Source organism: Chiroxiphia lanceolata, chromosome 24, assembly GCF_009829145.1.
Source record: "Chiroxiphia lanceolata isolate bChiLan1 chromosome 24, bChiLan1.pri, whole genome shotgun sequence".
Taxonomy (NCBI): Eukaryota; Metazoa; Chordata; class Aves; order Passeriformes; family Pipridae; genus Chiroxiphia; species Chiroxiphia lanceolata.
In genome coordinates this window covers 5,595,158-5,612,241 of record NC_045660.1, presented here as the reverse complement: position 1 = coordinate 5,612,241, position 17,084 = coordinate 5,595,158, and the positions used below count along the sequence as shown (strand labels likewise).

General features: G+C 53.1%; 1 protein-coding gene across 3 annotated transcripts in view; it reads left to right on the top strand.

The window, feature by feature from the left end:
- Window positions 1-16,433, top strand: part of CSMD2 (CUB and Sushi multiple domains 2) — a 264,720-nt gene extending 248,287 nt beyond the window's left edge. For all 3 annotated transcript variants that reach the window (XM_032709961.1, XM_032709960.1, XM_032709962.1), the window contains 13 exons: window positions 710-889; window positions 2,377-2,550; window positions 3,557-3,730; window positions 5,591-5,664; window positions 6,405-6,516; window positions 8,354-8,533; window positions 9,020-9,085; window positions 9,574-9,735; window positions 9,867-9,979; window positions 10,696-10,783; window positions 11,555-11,693; window positions 12,873-13,046; window positions 13,894-16,433. In XM_032709961.1, coding sequence (XP_032565852.1) covers window positions 710-889; window positions 2,377-2,550; window positions 3,557-3,730; window positions 5,591-5,664; window positions 6,405-6,516; window positions 8,354-8,533; window positions 9,020-9,085; window positions 9,574-9,735; window positions 9,867-9,979; window positions 10,696-10,783; window positions 11,555-11,693; window positions 12,873-13,032 — 1,622 coding nt within the window. In that variant the 3' untranslated portion in view covers window positions 13,033-13,046; window positions 13,894-16,433. The remainder of the gene's footprint in view (window positions 1-709; window positions 890-2,376; window positions 2,551-3,556; window positions 3,731-5,590; window positions 5,665-6,404; window positions 6,517-8,353; window positions 8,534-9,019; window positions 9,086-9,573; window positions 9,736-9,866; window positions 9,980-10,695; window positions 10,784-11,554; window positions 11,694-12,872; window positions 13,047-13,893) is intronic.
- The last annotated feature ends 651 nt before the right edge of the window (window positions 16,434-17,084 follow it).

Sequence of the window (17,084 nt, the reverse complement as noted above, 5' to 3'; positions counted from 1 at the left end):
GTGTCCAGCTCTGGGCCCTCAGCTCAGAAAGGACACTGAGGGGCTGGAGCAGATGCAGAGGAGAGCAACGAGGCTGGGGAAGGGACTGGAGCACAAGTGCTGTGAGGAGAGGCTGAGGGAGAGAGAGAGAGCTGGGGCTGTTCAGCCTGGAGAAGAGGAGGCTCAGGGGGACCTCCTCACTCTCTGCAACTCCCTGACAGGAGGGGGGAGCCAGGGGGGGTTGGTCTCTGGCAGAGATGAGCAAGACAAGAGGGCTGGGTCTTCAGCTGTGCCAGGGGAGGTTTAGGTTGGAGATTAGAAAGAATTTCTTTGCAGAGAGGGTGCTCAGCCATTGGAATGAGCTGCCCAGGGAAGGGGTGGATTCTCCATCCCTGGAGGTTTTTAAGATGGGACTGGATGTGGCATCAGTGCCATGGGCTGGGAACCACAGTGGGGTTGGATCAAGGGTTGGACTTGATGATCTCAGAGGTCCCTTCCAACCCAGCTGATTCTGTGATTCTGGGATTCTCTGATTCTCTGATTCTCCACCTGCTGGAGCCCGGCCCGCTCCGTGTGCCGTGTGCTCCAAACCCTCCCTTGCCCACGGCCCTCTGACCACATCCTGCCTGCCCAAAGCGCTCGGGACCATCAGGTGTCTCGCTCGGGCAGATCCAGAGGTGGGAGAGGAGGGCTGGGCAGCCAGAAATGCTCCTCCCCTTGCCTTTGGCAGTGATCAACTGCGGCGACCCCGGCGTGCCGGCCAACGGCGTCCGCCTGGGCTCCGACTTCACCTACAACCAGTCCGTGGTGTTCCAGTGCACCCCCGGCTACATGATGGAGTCAGACAGGGCCTCCTCCCTCACCTGCACCAAGGACCGCACCTGGAACGGCACCAAACCCGCCTGCAAGGGTAAGGAGGGGTCCCCAGGCCACCAAAGTTTTTGGGACGAGGTAAAAAGTAGCGGCAACTTCTGCGTCGTGCCCGGAGCCCCCCTGGGTGCTTCTCTTGGCTCTGTCGTTCCATCTCTCCCCTATTTATGGCTCTTACACCATCTATCACATTTTACAGCACGAAAACCTTGCTCTCTTTAAGTCCATCAGTCACCACACTGTGCCTGGGAGGGAGGCAGCTGCTCTTACCTGAGTGGTAGAGAGGGAAGAGCGAAGCCCAGGGAGCAAAGTGACTCCTTCCTCTTCACGAAAACTCAGATCAAACTCCACTGAAATATTGTGTTTTGCAAGCACACGCTTCTTGGCATTGTCTGGAATCATCTGAAAAATGTTTCCTCTGAGCCTTTTCATTATTCCTCTGTTCTGAGATTGCTCCTGTGGTTCAGAGATAGAAAAAGGAAATAATAAAGCAGTTGCTGGGCAGGCTGGATCTCTTCTGTGAGTGTTTTACTCACCCACCAAGTGCAGATAAGACTTGTAGCAGCATCTGTGCACTTCTTTAGCAATCTGGAAAATTCACCTGTCATCATGCTGATACAAATACAGACCACAGAGGAACTTTATAATGCACTGCAGCTCCTTCAGAGGCTGTAAAGAGCAATTCTTACGCTGCTCTTTCATTCTCTGCACTGAGCTAATGCCGCAGGAATAATCCAGAATGTGGCCAAGAGTCATGTTTGGAGGCCAGGCTGATTTGCACAGGTTTAGCATCTCTCCCGATGCTCCCCTGAGCTGAAAAGCAAAGCACTGCAAAAATGTTATATTAAAACACCCCAGAGTGGATGAAATACCGACAGGTTGTTGCTTTGGCTGCTGATCTGAAGCTCAGCCAGGTTGTCCAAAACGTATCAATCTCCCAGGGAATCCGAGATGAGTTTTCATGCCAAGTCAGGGCAGGTTCTTCCCTTCAGCTGGAAATGAAGTGACTCTGATTTGGAGAGAGATCAGGGAAAGGTTCTTCCCCCAGAGGGTGGTTGGGCACTGCCCAGGCTCCCCAGGGCAGTGGGCACAGCCCCAAGGCTGCCAGAGCTCCAGGAGGGTTTGGATGATCCTCTGAGGGACAGGGTGGGATTGTTGGGGTGTCTGTGCAGGGCCAGGGGTGGGACTGGTGATGCTTGGGGGTCAGCATTTTCTGTGATTTGGTTAACTCCAAACTTCAAACTAAAATCCTGGAGTTTTCACCCCAGTCTGTGCCATGTATATACTTCCCCTTTTCCCCTCTAGAAGCCTCTTGCCTGAAAGTTTCTCTTCGGTGTTGAGATAAAATTATGGGAAAGGGTGGGGGAAGCCTGGAAACTAGACTTCAGATTTTTGTGGTGGCTCAAACCACCACACCAGGAGATGCCCTTGGAGGGCAGGACGCGGCTTTGGCCCTACGTGACCGTGCCCTTCGTGGAGAAGCGACGGGACCTGAGCCTGCTTTTGTCTTTTGTCTCCCCCCCACAGCCATCACCTGCAGAGCCCCCCAGGCCATTCCCAACGGGAAGGTGGTGGGCACGGATTTCAGCTGGGGGTCCAGTGTGAGCTATGCCTGCCTGGAGGGGTACCAGCTGTCCCTGCCCGCCGTGCTGACCTGCGAGGGCAACGGCACCTGGAGCGGGGACGTCCCCCAGTGCTTCCGTGAGTAGGAGCCCAGCCAGGGACTGGGTGGGAGGATCCTGCCCCAAAACCCACTGGTTTGGTGCCCTTTCCATCACCTCTACTCCCATTGTGGCTGGGTTTAGTGGTTGGTTTTAGTGGCTGGTTTTAGGGCTGGTTTTAGTGGCTGGTTTCGGTGGCCCTGCTGTGCCTCCTGCCCCGAGCCCAGGGGAAGTTGGGCATGAACTGAAGCCAGTGGGCATTTTTCATGCTGTGATGATGCCCTAAAGTGCCTCTGCCTCAAGGTCTGAACGCCCTGCCCACCTCCCACAGCAGCCAGGTTGCTGGGGGCACTGGTTTGCCACCTGTAAGGGGGTGGCCCTGGGGACACGGTTGGTCACCTCTGCAACACTTGGAACAAACCTGAGGATTTTCCTCCAAGCTGGGTGTTTGTCCAGTGTCTCCCCAGTGGCTGGATCTGCTGCAGTCAGGGCTCCTGGAACTGCCAAAGGCCGTGGGGGAAAAGCCTTTGGCCAAGAGCTCTGTGTGGCAGCAGGAGTTGGGAATGTTTTGTGAGGGCAGAGTGGGGCTGGGTGGAAAGCTGTGTTCCTGATACAGTAGCTGATGCCAAAAACTACCAGTTCAATGTCTCCTAATGCCAAAGGCAGCTCTGAGTTCCTTTTCCAGTGGCTGGCAGCTGCACAATAGCCATTTTCATATTAAATCACACGAAGCCCTCCCCCTGTTCCCTGCACCTTTCCCTGGATCCTGGATAATTAGTGTGACACAAAACCAGGTAGCAAAGTGACATGGTGCAATTAGGGAGACATTTGGAAGCTAAGCCTGCTGTTAGGGGGGAAAAAGAGAGGAAAAAAGGGAAAAGATGGGGGAGAAGGTGCAAGTTAATTACCAGGATTACAAGGAGAGCAGCCAGTCATGGATTTGGTGGCAGGGTTTGGGCCATTCACAGACCTGTCTTCAGCTTTATTAACACTCCTTTCTCCTGAGGAGGTTCATGGCCATCCTGTTGTCCCTTTGCCCATTCCAGCTGTGTTCTGTGGTGACCCAGGGACCCCAGCCCAGGGCAGGAGGGAGGACAGAGGCTTCACCTACCGCTCCTCCGTGTCCTTCTCCTGCCTGGCCCCGCTCGTGCTGGTGGGCTCAGCCCGGAGGTTCTGCCAGTCTGACGGGACGTGGAGTGGGACCCAGCCCAGCTGCATAGGTAAGGGAAGAGCTCTGGGCCCTCACCCAGCTTCCCTGTTGGTTTTCTTTTGGTTCTTTTCTTTTTGGTTTTCTTTTCTGAGTTTGCAGGAACGAGCGTTTTGTTGCCCCGAAAGCGGGGACGTGAAGGGACGATGCTTTTGGTTTGTGGGCACTGGGTGATAAACAACCCATCTCCTCCTCCTCACTGCTTAGATTCCCATCCCTGGCAGTGTCCAAGGCCAGGCTGGAGCAACCTGGTCTAGTGGAAGGTGTCCCTGCCCAAGGCAGGGGGGTGGAACTGGATGATTTTTAAGCTCCCTCCCAACCCAAACCTTCCTGGGGCTCAGTGTGTGGACAGAAACCAAACTCCCCCAGCTTGCCTTGCCGAGCTGCAGCCTTGGGATTCAGGCTGACATTTCCACACCTTCCTCAGGTGCTCATCTTGAACCCTGTGACACCTCTGGGAGGTCTGTAACCAGAACTGCTCCCAGCATTCTTGGCCTGTTTGAAGCACTCCTGAACTGCAGGGCTCCTGTGATAAAGGGCATCACCACCATCCCCCCACATGGGCAGTGGGGGGAAACACATCCATGGGGCTGTTCCCCATGGATTTCAGTCCTTCTGGTTCCATCCTGAATGCACCACCAACTGCAGGAATGCAAAAAGAGTCGTGGCCTGAACCTCCAATTGGTTTCACCAGGAGCTTTCTCACATCCAGGGGGCTGAGAGCACCTGCTCCTGTGCTGGAAATGTTGGATTGGAATGCTTCAGTGCTTCCTTGCAGATCCTTGTCTGGGATCCTGTTGTACACGTGGGACCCACCTCTCAGAGGGCTGAACCAGCCAACCCTGTTCCTGCTGCTGAGGGAACGTGCTGAGGGTCTGTCTGCCCAAAGCAAACCACGAGGAAGGAGATTGGATATTAGGGAAAATTTCTTCATGGGAAGGGTTGCCAAGCCCTGGAACTGCCTTGGGGGGGGGGGGAATTAAAACCCATATAGGTGTGGCATTTGGGGACTTGGTTTAATGCCAATGCTGGGGGAATGGTTGGACTCAATGATCTTCAAGGTCTTTTCCAACCTTAGTGGTTTATTGATCCTGTGAAAGGAAAAGAATTGTGTGTCTGCAAAACCTCACCCCAGGATGGCAGTCTGTGACCCGAGCAGCTGCACCCCAAGTGCTGTATTTATTCAGATCTCACCCATTTTTGGATGCCTCGAGCTTCCAGCACCCAGACCTTGCCCAGGCACAGCCAGGAGGCCAAGGCTCTGCCCTCATCCATCACCCTGTGCCTCCCTCATCCGTGGGGCTCTTTCTTTCTTTATTTTCCAGGCAGTGATTTATCAGGGGGCTCCCATGGAAACTGCAGCAGTGACAAATGACAGCAGCTTCAGCAGAGCCAAGGGATGGGAGATGAATTAGCCCCAAATCAGCCACGTTCTGTGGCCCTTGTTTAGTCACTCACCACATCCCCAGGGCCTGGAGACAGCGCCGTGTCCGTGGGAAGGGACTGATGAGTCACATCCTGAGGAATAAAGGCCTAAAAATAAACAGTGGAAGCAGAGAAGTTGTGCTCTGCTCTCCTCTGGCTGCAGGCTGGGGGCAGCCACTCCTGCCCCACTGTTGGCTTTGGGGGGACTTAGTTTATTCCTTGCCTTCCACAGTCCTGTTAATGGGGATATTTTGAGAAGTGTTGGCTGTGGAGCTTGTGGTGAGCGAGTGGAAGAAGGAAGGCTGGGAATCCTGGGATGCTCCAGCTCCCTACTCCCCCAGCCAGGCCCTGGAGCATCCCAGCACTGCAGCTGAGCAGAGGCACAGCAGGGTGTGTGTGCAGAGCTCTGGGGTGGCCCCTCCTCTGAACCCTCTCCCTGTTTTTGCAGACCCCAGCCTCACCACGTGTGCGGACCCCGGCGTGCCTCTCTTCGGGATGCAGAACAATTCCCAGGGATACCAGGTACTGCCAGGGCAGTGGGATCCCCAAAACCTGCCATGCTCAGCCCGTGCCTGAGCCCTGGCACAGATCTGTGAATCCTCCTGGGATGGTGTGATCCCAGTGTCAGACCTCGGGCTGTGTTTGTGCAGGATTAACCAGCAGTGCATTGTACATGATATTAATTGCAGTGCTAATTAGTAGTTATTGGTGTAATTACTCCTCACATTTCCATTAATTTTCAGTCCAAATTCTGTAGGTGTTTCCCTTTATCTCAGCTCCCATGCAGCAGGAAATCTGTGGAATGGAGGGAGAAAACCCAAAGGGATGCCCTGAGGTGCTCCCTCTCCTGCTGTCCCTGTGGGTGCCCATTCCCTGTTGGGAGAGTGGATTCCATGTGGTTACCCCGTGCCAAGTGGATCCTGCAGTTTTGCTGCTAATTAGTTATCTTAATCCTGGGGGTTAATGAACTAATTTTAGGTTTTAATTAATCCTGAGACACTACAAGTCTGACTTTTGTCTGAGCTGGCAGTCAGGAGCTGGCACTGGAGTGGAGCTGCCTCTGGAGCTCCTGTGGGGGCTGAGGCAGAGTGTGACAGGGAAATGCTCCTTAAAGGGCCTCCAGGAGAGCTGGAGAGGGACTTGGGACAAGGGCCTGGAGTGACAGGACGAGGGGGGAATGGCAAACATGGAAAATTCTAGAAGCTCCTTTTTATCCCAGCGTGGCACTGGGGGAGTTCAGTGTTTCCCTGCCCTTGGAACAGGTGGGAAGCATCATCTTTTTCAAGTGCCAGAAGGGGTACCTGCTGCAGGGCTCCACCACCAGGACCTGCCTCCCCAACCTGACGTGGAGCGGCATCCAGCCCGACTGTGTCCGTAAGTCCTGGGAATGGCACAGGGAATTGGAGCCTGGAGCCAGGCTGGGGTTGTTACTGGCTCAGGAGAGCTGGGAATTCAGGAGGGAGCTGTGAGAAAACACATTCTTGGAGGAAATATATTAGATTTTTAGGAAGGTTGGGAGATGAGGAAGAAATTCTCCCCTGGGAGGGTGGGGAGGGCCTGGCACAGGGTGCCCAGAGAAGCTGTGGCTGCCCCATCCCTGGAAGTGTCCAAGGCCAGCTTGGAGCAACCTGGGCTAGTGGAAGGTGTCCCTGGGGGTGGAACTGGATGATTTTTAAGCTCCCTTCCAACTCAAACCCCTCTGTGACTCTCCAAACACTCTGTGATAAAAGGAAGCTCACTCCATCCCTTCTCTCCTGGCGTTGCACCGGCAGCCACTTGTGATTTCAGATGAGATTTTCATTGCCTGTCCCTTCCTCAGAGACACAGTTGTCAGGTGAAATGTTGTTCTGTGCTCCTGAAAGCCCATTTGGTGGCAGAGCTGTGAGCTGGCCCCGGGGAGCAGGTTAACATTTAGCCAGGAGGGCTCTCCAGCAGAGCAGAGCTTCTCCTCCTCCTCTTTGGGAACTTGCTGCTCTCCCCTTTAAGCTGTCCATCATCTCCCTGCTACAGCAGAAGGAGCTTATTTTAATGTGTTTAAGTGGTGATACTCATCCTGGCCTCTGGGTCATGAGTATTAAACAGCTTTTTCCTCTCCCTCGTGAGGTGGTTTACTGGGGAGATATTTTTCCACTAACAAGCCCTGTGGATGCTTGTTCTGTGAACAGAACAACTGGGACACCCAGCTTTAAATGCTCTGACATGTGGCATCAGGGGACAGGGGGTGGTTGCTCTGGAAGGAGCTAATGAGTGCTGGGGCTCCCAAACCATGTGAGTTCAGGTCACCCTTCCAGCTCCCTGGGGTTTATATTTCCTCCTCTGTGAAGGGAGGGTGATGCTGGTACCTCCTGAGGGCTGCCAAGGGTTTGTTTTCAATTAGGAGCAGTTGGAGAGCTGCAGGAAGGACAAAGCTGGCAAAAATTGGGGGTTGGAACTAGGTGATCTTTAAGGTCCCTGCCAACCAAACCATTCTGTGAGCCTGTAAATCTGCAGTGAGGGGGAGAGGGAGCTTCCCTGCTTTGGGATTTACTGGTTTGGAGTCGTAACATCTCAGGGAAGGGGGTGACACGTTTCCAGCAGCAGCTGCTGGAACAGTGTTGGCACATGCTCTGGGGACAGGGAGCTGGACAAGCTCTCATTCAGCCTCTGTGGCCAAATCCTGAGAGTTACTGAGCAGTTACAGGGATTTCTGACCACTGCATACCTCTGAGGACTCGCTGGGTGATGCTGTGGGCAGCTGGGTGCACATGATTAGTGGGTCCCATGAAGAGAGGTTGTATAAAAGCAGAGCTGTGATGCCCTCACTGGAATCATTGGCTTAATTTACCAGCTCTTGGTGTCCTGCAAAGGCAGTTTCCAGTCTGCAGATACACCTGAGACTCAGTTCTGGGCTCAGAGCTCAAAGGAAGGTGCTTTAACATCCTTTGGTTTTGGCTTTTTCCCTTAAAAAGGGGGGATGGCAGAACCTGATTTTCAGTTCACGGAGCCGAGTGAAGGGTCCTCTGAGAGCTTTATCCAGCAAGAGCAATCCCAGCCATGGGAATCTTCTCATTAATTCACCTGGCTGGGAAGAATCCAGGCATGGCATTTCTCAGGGAGCAGGGAAAGCTGTTGGGTAAAAGCTCTTCCAGGAGGTTTCTGTCCCTGCTGACACCCTGGTGTCCCTCTCTGGCCTCCCTGTGTCCCTCATCCCTGTTTCCCTTGTCCCTTCCAGCTCACCACTGTAAGCAGCCGGAGACACCTTCCCATGCCAACGTGGGAGCTCTGGATTTGCCATCCCTGGGCTACACCTTGATCTACTCCTGCCAGAGCGGGTTCTACCTCACCGGGGGCTCCGAGCACAGGACCTGCAAAGCCGACGGCAGCTGGACAGGAAAACCCCCCATCTGCCTGGGTAAAGCCCTGGGCAGGGGGTGCCCATGGGTCTGGGTGTGCCCAGGGGACCCTGCAGCCCTCAGACCCCCACCAGAGCCTTGTTTATCTCCTGGTTGTGGAGCCCACAGGCCTTTGATGTCCCACAAAGGCAGTTTTCGGTCTGTGGATAAGACTTGGGGACTCAGTTCTGGGGTCAGAGTTCGGAGGTGTCCAGAGCATCATTTGGGTTTGGCATTTTTTGCCCTCGGAAGGGGAGGAAAATCAGAGCCTGGTTTTCAGTTGGTGGGAGCTGGAGCCAAGGGAAGGGTCTCTCCAGCCAGAGGATCCCCCGGAGCCACCCGAGGGGCTTCTCACGGCTGGTTTGGGTCTGGAAACACCTTCTTTGTCCTTCACCTCACCCAGCTTTTACCTGCCACAGAGAAACAGTCATGGTCTAACCTTGACACGGAGCTGTTTGGCTCTCGTGGAGGGTGGGAGCTCACCCTGGATCTTCCCTCTCTTCCAGCCGACGTCCGTCCCAGCGGGAGGCCCGTGGGCACCGCGCGGGACCCGCCGCTCGCCAAGCTCTCAGGTACACAGAGGGATCATTCCCGTGGGACACAGCAGTGACCTCGGCACACCCATCCCTGCCCAGCCCTTCTCAAACCCAGATCCTTGCTGGGAGCAGCCCATGTGCCCCACCCTGTCCGTGCTTCCCTGGAGAAGTTGTGCATCAACGCCCACTGCCCCTCCCCGGGGCATTCCAGAGATTCCAGAGTTGGACACTCAACCCTTTTTTTTTTTTTTAATAGGTTTTGTTAGCTTTTCCTAATAAATTATTTTGGGGGTGGGATTCTTTATAAAGCTTTCACGCTGTTTTTTTGTCAGAACAACCAAATTAAGGTCACGGGGTCGTTCGTTCCCCTCTCCTTGGCTTTGTCCTCACCGGTGATGGCACAGGGAGAGCGTGGGATTTGAGACATGTAATTATGTGCCTGTGAATTGATTCCTGAAAAAAAAACCTGGAAATCCACGGCAATGCTGCTGTTTTGGTGCATCCCCAACCGCTGTGTTTTCCAGTGCCTGCGGACGTGTTCGCGAGGAATTCCCTGTGGAAAGGCTCCTACGAGTACCTGGGCAAGAAGCAGCCTGCCATGCTGTCTGTCACCAGCTTCGACCCTGCCACCAGTAAAGTCAATGCCACCCTGATAGACCACAGTGGTGTGGAGCTCCAGGTGTCTGGTGAGGACACGAGGTGGCCTCTCGTGGAGATTGATGCTTGTCCTGGCGTTGGTTGGTCCCCCCCCTGAGGTGACGAGGGGGTTTCTCTGCCCTCTCAGGCAGAAAGTCAGTGACTTCCACTTCTTTTGCAGGCATTTACAAGAAGGAAGACGTGCACCTGCTCCTCCAGGTTTACCAGATCATGGGGCCGGTGGAGATCTTCGTCAACAAGTTCAAGAACGATAAATGGGCTCTGGACGGGCACGTAAGTGCAGGGGCACCTCGGGCACGAGATCCACCCACACAATTCCTCCTGGTGCTGTCACAGCCTGGCTTTCCTCTCCCTGGAGCTGAGGGATAACTCCCTGAGCTGGTGGCAGCATGAGGCTGCTCCAGTGACCAGTCCTTGAGGGGGCCACGGGGCGCTTTTCCAGCCCGGGATGTAACACGGCGTGACAGCTCCTCGTGCTCCCTCCAGCTCTGCGTGGCTTTATTGCCCCGTGGCTTGAAATCTCTGCGTCTCCCAGACAGCACTTGAGGAGAAGACAACATGATTAATTCCATTTTAACGTTTTATGTCTGCTAAACATCAAGCCAAAAGAGCTAATGGAGCCAAGTCCTCATCCCCCCGTGAGCTTCCTGTGCCCTTCAGAGATCCACTGGAGCTTGGCAGAAATGTGCATCTGCTTGACCCGTGGCCAGTGGTGGCCCAGAGCCTTTGTTCCCCCTCTGGGATCAGCAGTGTCTCGTGGAGTTTATTGCAAACAGGATTTTTTTTTGTTGTTGTTTTCCCTCCTTCGAGCCGTGAGGGCCTCGAGCTGTCGGGCGCTGAGAGGCCTCCCGGAGCACCGCGGTTTTCCGGGGAATTAAATCAAATTAACTCCAAGCCTGAGCTTGCAAAGGGCTGTGCTGTGAGATGGGTGTGAAAGCCCAGGGAGATGCTGGGCAGACGTGCTGATCTCCCCTCTCCTGTCACCTCAGGTCTCGTCGGAGTCTTCGAGCGGCACCTTCGTGTACCAGGGCTTCGTGAGGGGCAAAGGCTTCGGGCAGTTTGGCCTCCAGAGACTTGGTAAAATTCCTCGGATTAATGTTTTTTCCCCTGGATTCTGAAAGCTCTGCCCTGGTGGTGGTGGAGGGTTTCAAACAGGGGGTGTTTCTCCTGTCCCTAATTTTCAGTGCTTCTGCTAAACCCGCCCTGGGCAGGAGACTGGGGGAGGCAAAACAGCACAACAACAAAATTTGTAATGTAAAGCCTGTAAACAGGCTGCTGTTCAAAGACAGAAAGAGGTTTTGGAGCCACAAAAAGCACCTGGACAAAAAAAAAAAACCAAAAAACATAGTTTTTCTCCGCGTTGCCAAATTCTGACAGGCCCAAGCCCCGTTTCTGCCACAGAAAGTGTCTCTGTCGCCCTTTCAGAAATCCCAGAGGCTCCTGAGGGCTTAGAACAGACAAAGTTTAAGCCCCTAAATATCTCTTAAAATGTGGTTTGAGCTTTTAATATCTTTCTTGGGATTTTTGGGGATATTCTCACCTTTATGGAGAATTAGGTTGCTCGTTATTGCATTTCACAGTCTCCCCTTAAAGCCCAGCTTTATGCATCCAAGTTGGAACATTTTGGCAAGATAAATCTATTTACATCTCCCTTTAATTGCAGTCCTAAATAAATGATGCTGTCTAAGCTGGGCTGGATCTCCAGGCCATCCTTCATCTGCAGCTCAGCAGCTTTCCATTGCCTTTTCCAGCACCACTTCCAGTTGCTGGTGGCACCTGGAAGCCCCCAGCAAAGCCCATTTTCTTGCAGTGCTGGTTTGAAATGTGTTCTTTTCTGCTGTGTTTCAGACCTCAGCATGATGGAAACGGATCCTGAATCCATAGGACACCACTTTGCATCCAACAGCAGCTCCGTGGCAGCCGCCATCCTCGTGCCTTTCATCGCCCTGATTATTGCAGGGTTTGTGCTTTATCTCTACAAACACAGGTGGGTTTTGGGGGGAGGATGCCAAGGGGGGGAAATAAATTCAGGGGGGCTCTCAGAAACGTTGAGCTGGAACTTAAAATCCCACCCCCTTAGAGCTGGTTTCTCTTTTAATTCAGAAGGTGAAAAGGAAACGAAGCAAAGCCCCGTGGGGGGGGGGGGAGGGTTTGGGAGGAGAGAGCAGTGAGAGGGTTTCTGACCATTAATAAGATTTGTGGCCACTTTAAGAGAAGTAAATTCCACACTCCAGCATTCAAGCTGGCCTTGCATGTGTTGTAAATTAGTGTTTTCTCCTGATCAGGGTGTTGCTGTGGGAGCTCTGCAGAGGGAAGGTGCCCAGGGTTGTAGCAGCACCCAGGAGCTGCTGTGCTGCAAATCCACAGTCAGATTTGTCTGCCTCATCCCCAGGGGTTTACCTTCCTCAAAAGCAGCTCTGTCTTTCTTTTTCTTTCTCTTTTTTCCTCTTTCTTTTTCTTTCTTTTTCTTTCTTTCTTTCTTTCCTTGTTTCTTCCTTTCTTTCTTCCTTTCTTTCTTCCTTTCTTTCCTTTCTCTTTCTCTTTCTCTTTCTCTTTCTCTTTCTCTTTCTCTTTCTCTTTCTCTTTCTCTTTCTCTTTCTCTTTCTCTTTCTCTTTCTCTTTCTCTCTTTCTCTTTCTCTTTCTCTTTCTCTCTCTCTCTTTCTCTTTCTGTCTTTCTCTTTCTCTTTTTTCTCTTTCTTTGTCTCTCTCATCCTTTCTCCCTCTCTTTCTTTTCTTTCTCTCTCCCTTTCTCCCTTTCTTTCCTTCCCTCCTTCCTTCCATCCTGTCTCCCTTCTCTCCCAAGGCCAGGTGGGATGGGGCTCTGAGCAACCTGGTCTAGTGGAAGGTGTCCCTGCCCCTGGCAGGGGGTGGAACTGCAGGAATGGCCTGGAGTTGTGTCAGGAAGGTTTAGGTTGGATTTTAGAAAAAGGTTCTTCCCCCAGAGGCTGTTTGGGCACTGCCCAGGCTCCCCAGGGCAGTGGGCACAGCCCCAGGGCTGCCAGAGCTCCAGGAGGGTTTGGATGATCCTCTGGGGCACAGGGGGTGACTCTGGGGCTGGGCCCGTGCAGGGCTCAGGGTTGGACTGGATGCTCCTTGTGGTTCCCTTGCTGCTCAGGACACTCTGTGACTGTGTGACCTCTGTGGGTTTGCTCTCCCCTCCTGCAGGAGAAGACCAAAAGTCCCGTTCAATGGCTATGCTGGCCACGAGAACACCAACGTGAGGGCCACCTTCGAGAACCCCATGTACGACCGGAACCTGCAGCCCACGGACATCATGGCCAGCGAGGCCGAGTTCACAGTGAGCACGGTGTGCACGGCAGTATAGCACCCACCCCCCTGGTGAGTGAGCTGGGGCACTGCTGGGCTCCCCTCTGGCACCCCAAAACCACGGGATCGTGGCCTGCTTGGCTTGGAAGGGATCGTAAAGGTCGTGTCACCCCATCGCCCTTCTGCCCCCTGCTAGCCCAGGTTGCTCCAAGCTGGCCTTGGACACTCCCAGGGATGATGGGGCAGCCACAGCTTCTCTGGGCAGTCCCTTCCAGCCCCTCCCCACCCTCACAGAGAGGATTTTCTTCCCAGTATCCCACCTAACCCTGCCCTCTGGCAGTTTTGAAGCCGTGGGGCAGAGGAGCCCCTGGAGCTGTTCAGATGGCCCAAAACACCTTGTGGTTGTTCCTGTTGTCCTGTGCAGGGCCAGGAGTTGGACTCAGTCCTTGTGGGATTGAGCTCGGGGTATTCTGGTTCTAAGAGATCATTTCCACACCAAACCCAGAATCCCAGACTATGCCAAGTTGGAAGGGACCCACAAGGATCACTGAGTCCAACTCCTGGCCCTGCACGGGACCATCTCTGGGTCTCGTGTGCTGGCTGCTGGTTGGGAACCTCTTGGAGAACAGTGGCCAAGCAAGTGCCAGTAAAGCTGTGGTGAGAACAGCCCAAAGGGGAAGGAAGAGTCAGGAGTGTTCCCTGGGTGACTCCTGATGGGATTTTGCTCAGGGATCAGGGATTTCAAAGTTTTACTGCAGAGAGACATCACTTCATGTCATAATCAAAAGCACCCTGTGGCCTGTACAGCCCTTCCAGACTGGAATGTTCTCAGTTTAGGATAAGGAAGCCACTGCAGGCTCTCCCAGCATTTCTGTGTGTTAATAACAGGCTGTTTGCTTTTCCTTTCCCCCCATCCCAGATCACTCCGGGGTCGGCGTCTGGTGGATGATTGTGTTTCACCTCACTAGTCTCCATCCATCCCCTGCCCATCTCCCTCCTCCCAACCTTTTGCTGAGGCTGTGGAGAAGCTGCTGCACCTCGTTGGACTTTGTGTGACCTCCTGAGGGACCGCTGGGTTTGTCCTGGGTTTGTCCTCCGTCGTCCTTCCCCGCCCGGGTCCCCCCTCTCTCCATCCTGGATCACGAAGCCAACCAAAGGTCTGCTCCTGCTCAGCTCCTCCCTCCCCACCCTGCCAGGGGGGCTCAGCCCAACTTCCCTGGGCAAGGGGAGCACCTGGGAAGGCTTTTCCAACCTGCTCCTGTGGTGTGTTCCCAGAGGGAGCCGTGGGATGTGTGGGGGCCCCACCAGCTGCCCCCCAACTTCGGGAAGAGCTTGGGCAACAAAGGGGTTGTGCACAAGGTGCTGACTGGATTTATGGACAACACCAGGATAGGAAAGGATGAGCTCTTGTTCTGTCTGTGTTTGGGCTTGTGGGATATTTGTTTGTTGTTTTTTCTACCCCCCCCCAGAGCTCTGGCAGAGGAAGTGTTTTCAAATGGGACCTTCCCGATGGGAAAAGCGAAACTTTGGAAGCTTTTCCCCCTCTTCCCCCTTTCATTTTCCTTTGGGCATTCTTGCTGGGGTTTTTTCTGCCCCGTGTTCACTCCTGCAGCTCTCAGGGCTGGGGAGGAAACACTCCCCCCCTCCCTGGCTGCTGATCTGAGCTGTGTCCAAACCCCCTGACCAGGAAACCGCTGACAGACACCGAGGGACAAAAACCTCTTTAAAAAGAGCTCTTAACAAATCCTGATTTCCCCCCCCCCCCCAAAAAGCCTTTGCCCTTTCCATATTGATCCTCCAAAATGGCAACTCCAAATAAGAGTTTTAATTTCTCTCCAGAGCTGCTCCCTTTATTTCCCAGGGGCACAGAGGTTGCCTTGGCTTTCAGAGGAGCAGATAAGGCAGCTTGACATTTCTCCTGCCTTAGAAGAGAACGAGGCTTTGGTGACTTTGGCCTCCTCTGATGAGGAGCAGAGCTACTCTTGTTGATCCAGGCTTTGAGGCTGTTTGCTCTGAGGGCCCATTTTTGGAGGCAGCAGTGGCATTTCCCAGGTGAGAGTGAAATCCTGTGTCACCGAGGCAGCTTCCTCCTGCAGGAGACTCCAAGGGAAATCAGCATTAAACCTCTAGGGTAGTGTTTACATCCATGCTCTCCCATCCAAGCACTGGTTTTTTTTTCCCCTCCCTGATGTCAGCTGAGGTTCTGCCTAATGAAAACCACAGGGTAGGTTTGGTTATTTTTTTCCCCTGGTTTGTTTATTCTTTTACTCTGTGTGTGTGTGTGTGTGTGTGTGTATATGTATATAAATATATATTATTTTTTTTACTTCTGTCTCTTATTCAGTGCTCTTAGAGTAAAGCAGCATTCTCCAGCCTCGTGGCTGGACAGCCAGCCTGCCAAAAAAAATGCCACCTCCACTGCCCAAAGCAGGAAAAGGTGCTGGGATTTCTCCCTGAGGGGTGGGAAAAGGAGCCAGAGACCTGATCCCATGTGGGCAGGGGTGGGAGAAGGAGCCAGAGCCCTCATCCCACGTGGGCAGGGGTCAGGGAGGTGCTGCCCACGTGGGGTTGGGCACACAGGGAGCCCAGAGCAGCTCTGGGCCGTGTCCTGCGGCAGGGAGTGCTCCCAGAAACCCAGGGAGAGGCTTCCAGGTCTGAATTCCATGGGCAGCCAGGCTGGGCTGTCCCTCTGGGGGCTCCCCCAGCTCGCAGGACAAGGATCCCAGAAGGGTCAGGGACAGAGGGGACCCAGCTGGGCTGGGGGGACACTCAGGTGTGGGGCCAAGGTTTGTCCCCACTGAGTTCTGAGCGACCCCAGGGAGGGCAGAGCTGGGAGATTCCCGTGGATCCTGGACTTGCTCCTGCAGGGAAACAGCTGCTTCCTGCCTCCAGCTGGGCTCTCCTGTCCCACCCTTGACCCCCAGGTCCCTTCTAACCTAAATTATCCCGGGATTCGTGCCCCTGGCCAAACCCACCCCTGCTGCTCCAGCACCCGCCGTGTCCCAGCTCCTCTCCCAGCGCCCAAAATCCCAACCCCTCCAGGGCAGCAGAGCTTGGATCCCTCCAGGTTCCCATCACTGAGCTCCAGAAAAGCCTCTCCAGGCTGGGAAGGTGCCAAACACCCCGAGGGTGCTCCGGGTGGAGAGCAGGGATGGCCACACACAACGCACACTTTGGCTTTTCAGACCTGCCTGACTCCCTCTCATCAGGAGAAACTCGTGTCAAGGTGTGTAAAAATAACCCCAAATTATTTAAACACCCATGGCAGGGAGAGAGGGGAAGCTCTGCCTAAACAAGACTTGCTGCTTTTGACCCATTTAAGTACCTTTTTCTGCTGTTGCCCAAGGAGCAAAGGAAGTGGAAGGGGGTTTATCCCGATTTTTTTTGCAAGCTGGCTGGGACCTGATGCGTGACATTTCTCCATCCTTGTGCCCAGAGGACTTGCATTATGTTAAAAAATAAAAGAAATGAAAAAGGTAAAAAAATAAACAAAAAAGAAAAAAGAAAAAAAAAAGTAAAAAAAAAAACACAAAAGGAAGAAAAACTAACAAAAAAAAAAAAAGAAAAAAAATCCCTCTTTTGTACAGAGATATATTTTTATGAATCAGAAGTTTGTACAGTTAAAAAACCCCAATGTAAATGTTTTTTTCATTATTGTAGTAAAGAGTAGTGGAAGATCAGCTTTTTTTTGTAAATGTAATAAAATGTATAAATCTGGTTTACATAAAAAGTGTACATATGTAATCTATACATACACCTGGCTTGTCTGCAGTATATACAATTTAATTTATCTGTCTCTGTATATGAGGCTTTTCCTTGTGTTCAGGCATCCTTTGCTGAATTTGAAAGCTATTTTAAATTTTTGACTTCAAAATAAAATATAAATTTTTGCATTGCTTTTCTTACATTTCCTGGTGCCTTTTTCGTGGAGCTGCCAAAGGCTTTTTTTTTTTCTTCCAGGATCCTCTGGAATCTCACACAAACACACACATGAGATTCCTGATATTCCAGCTGCTTGGAAGCACACCCCAAGGAGGAAAATAGGGAAGATTCAGGCAAGACCAACCCTTTTCCCCATCACCAGTGGGGAGTGCAGGGGAATTCAGCCTG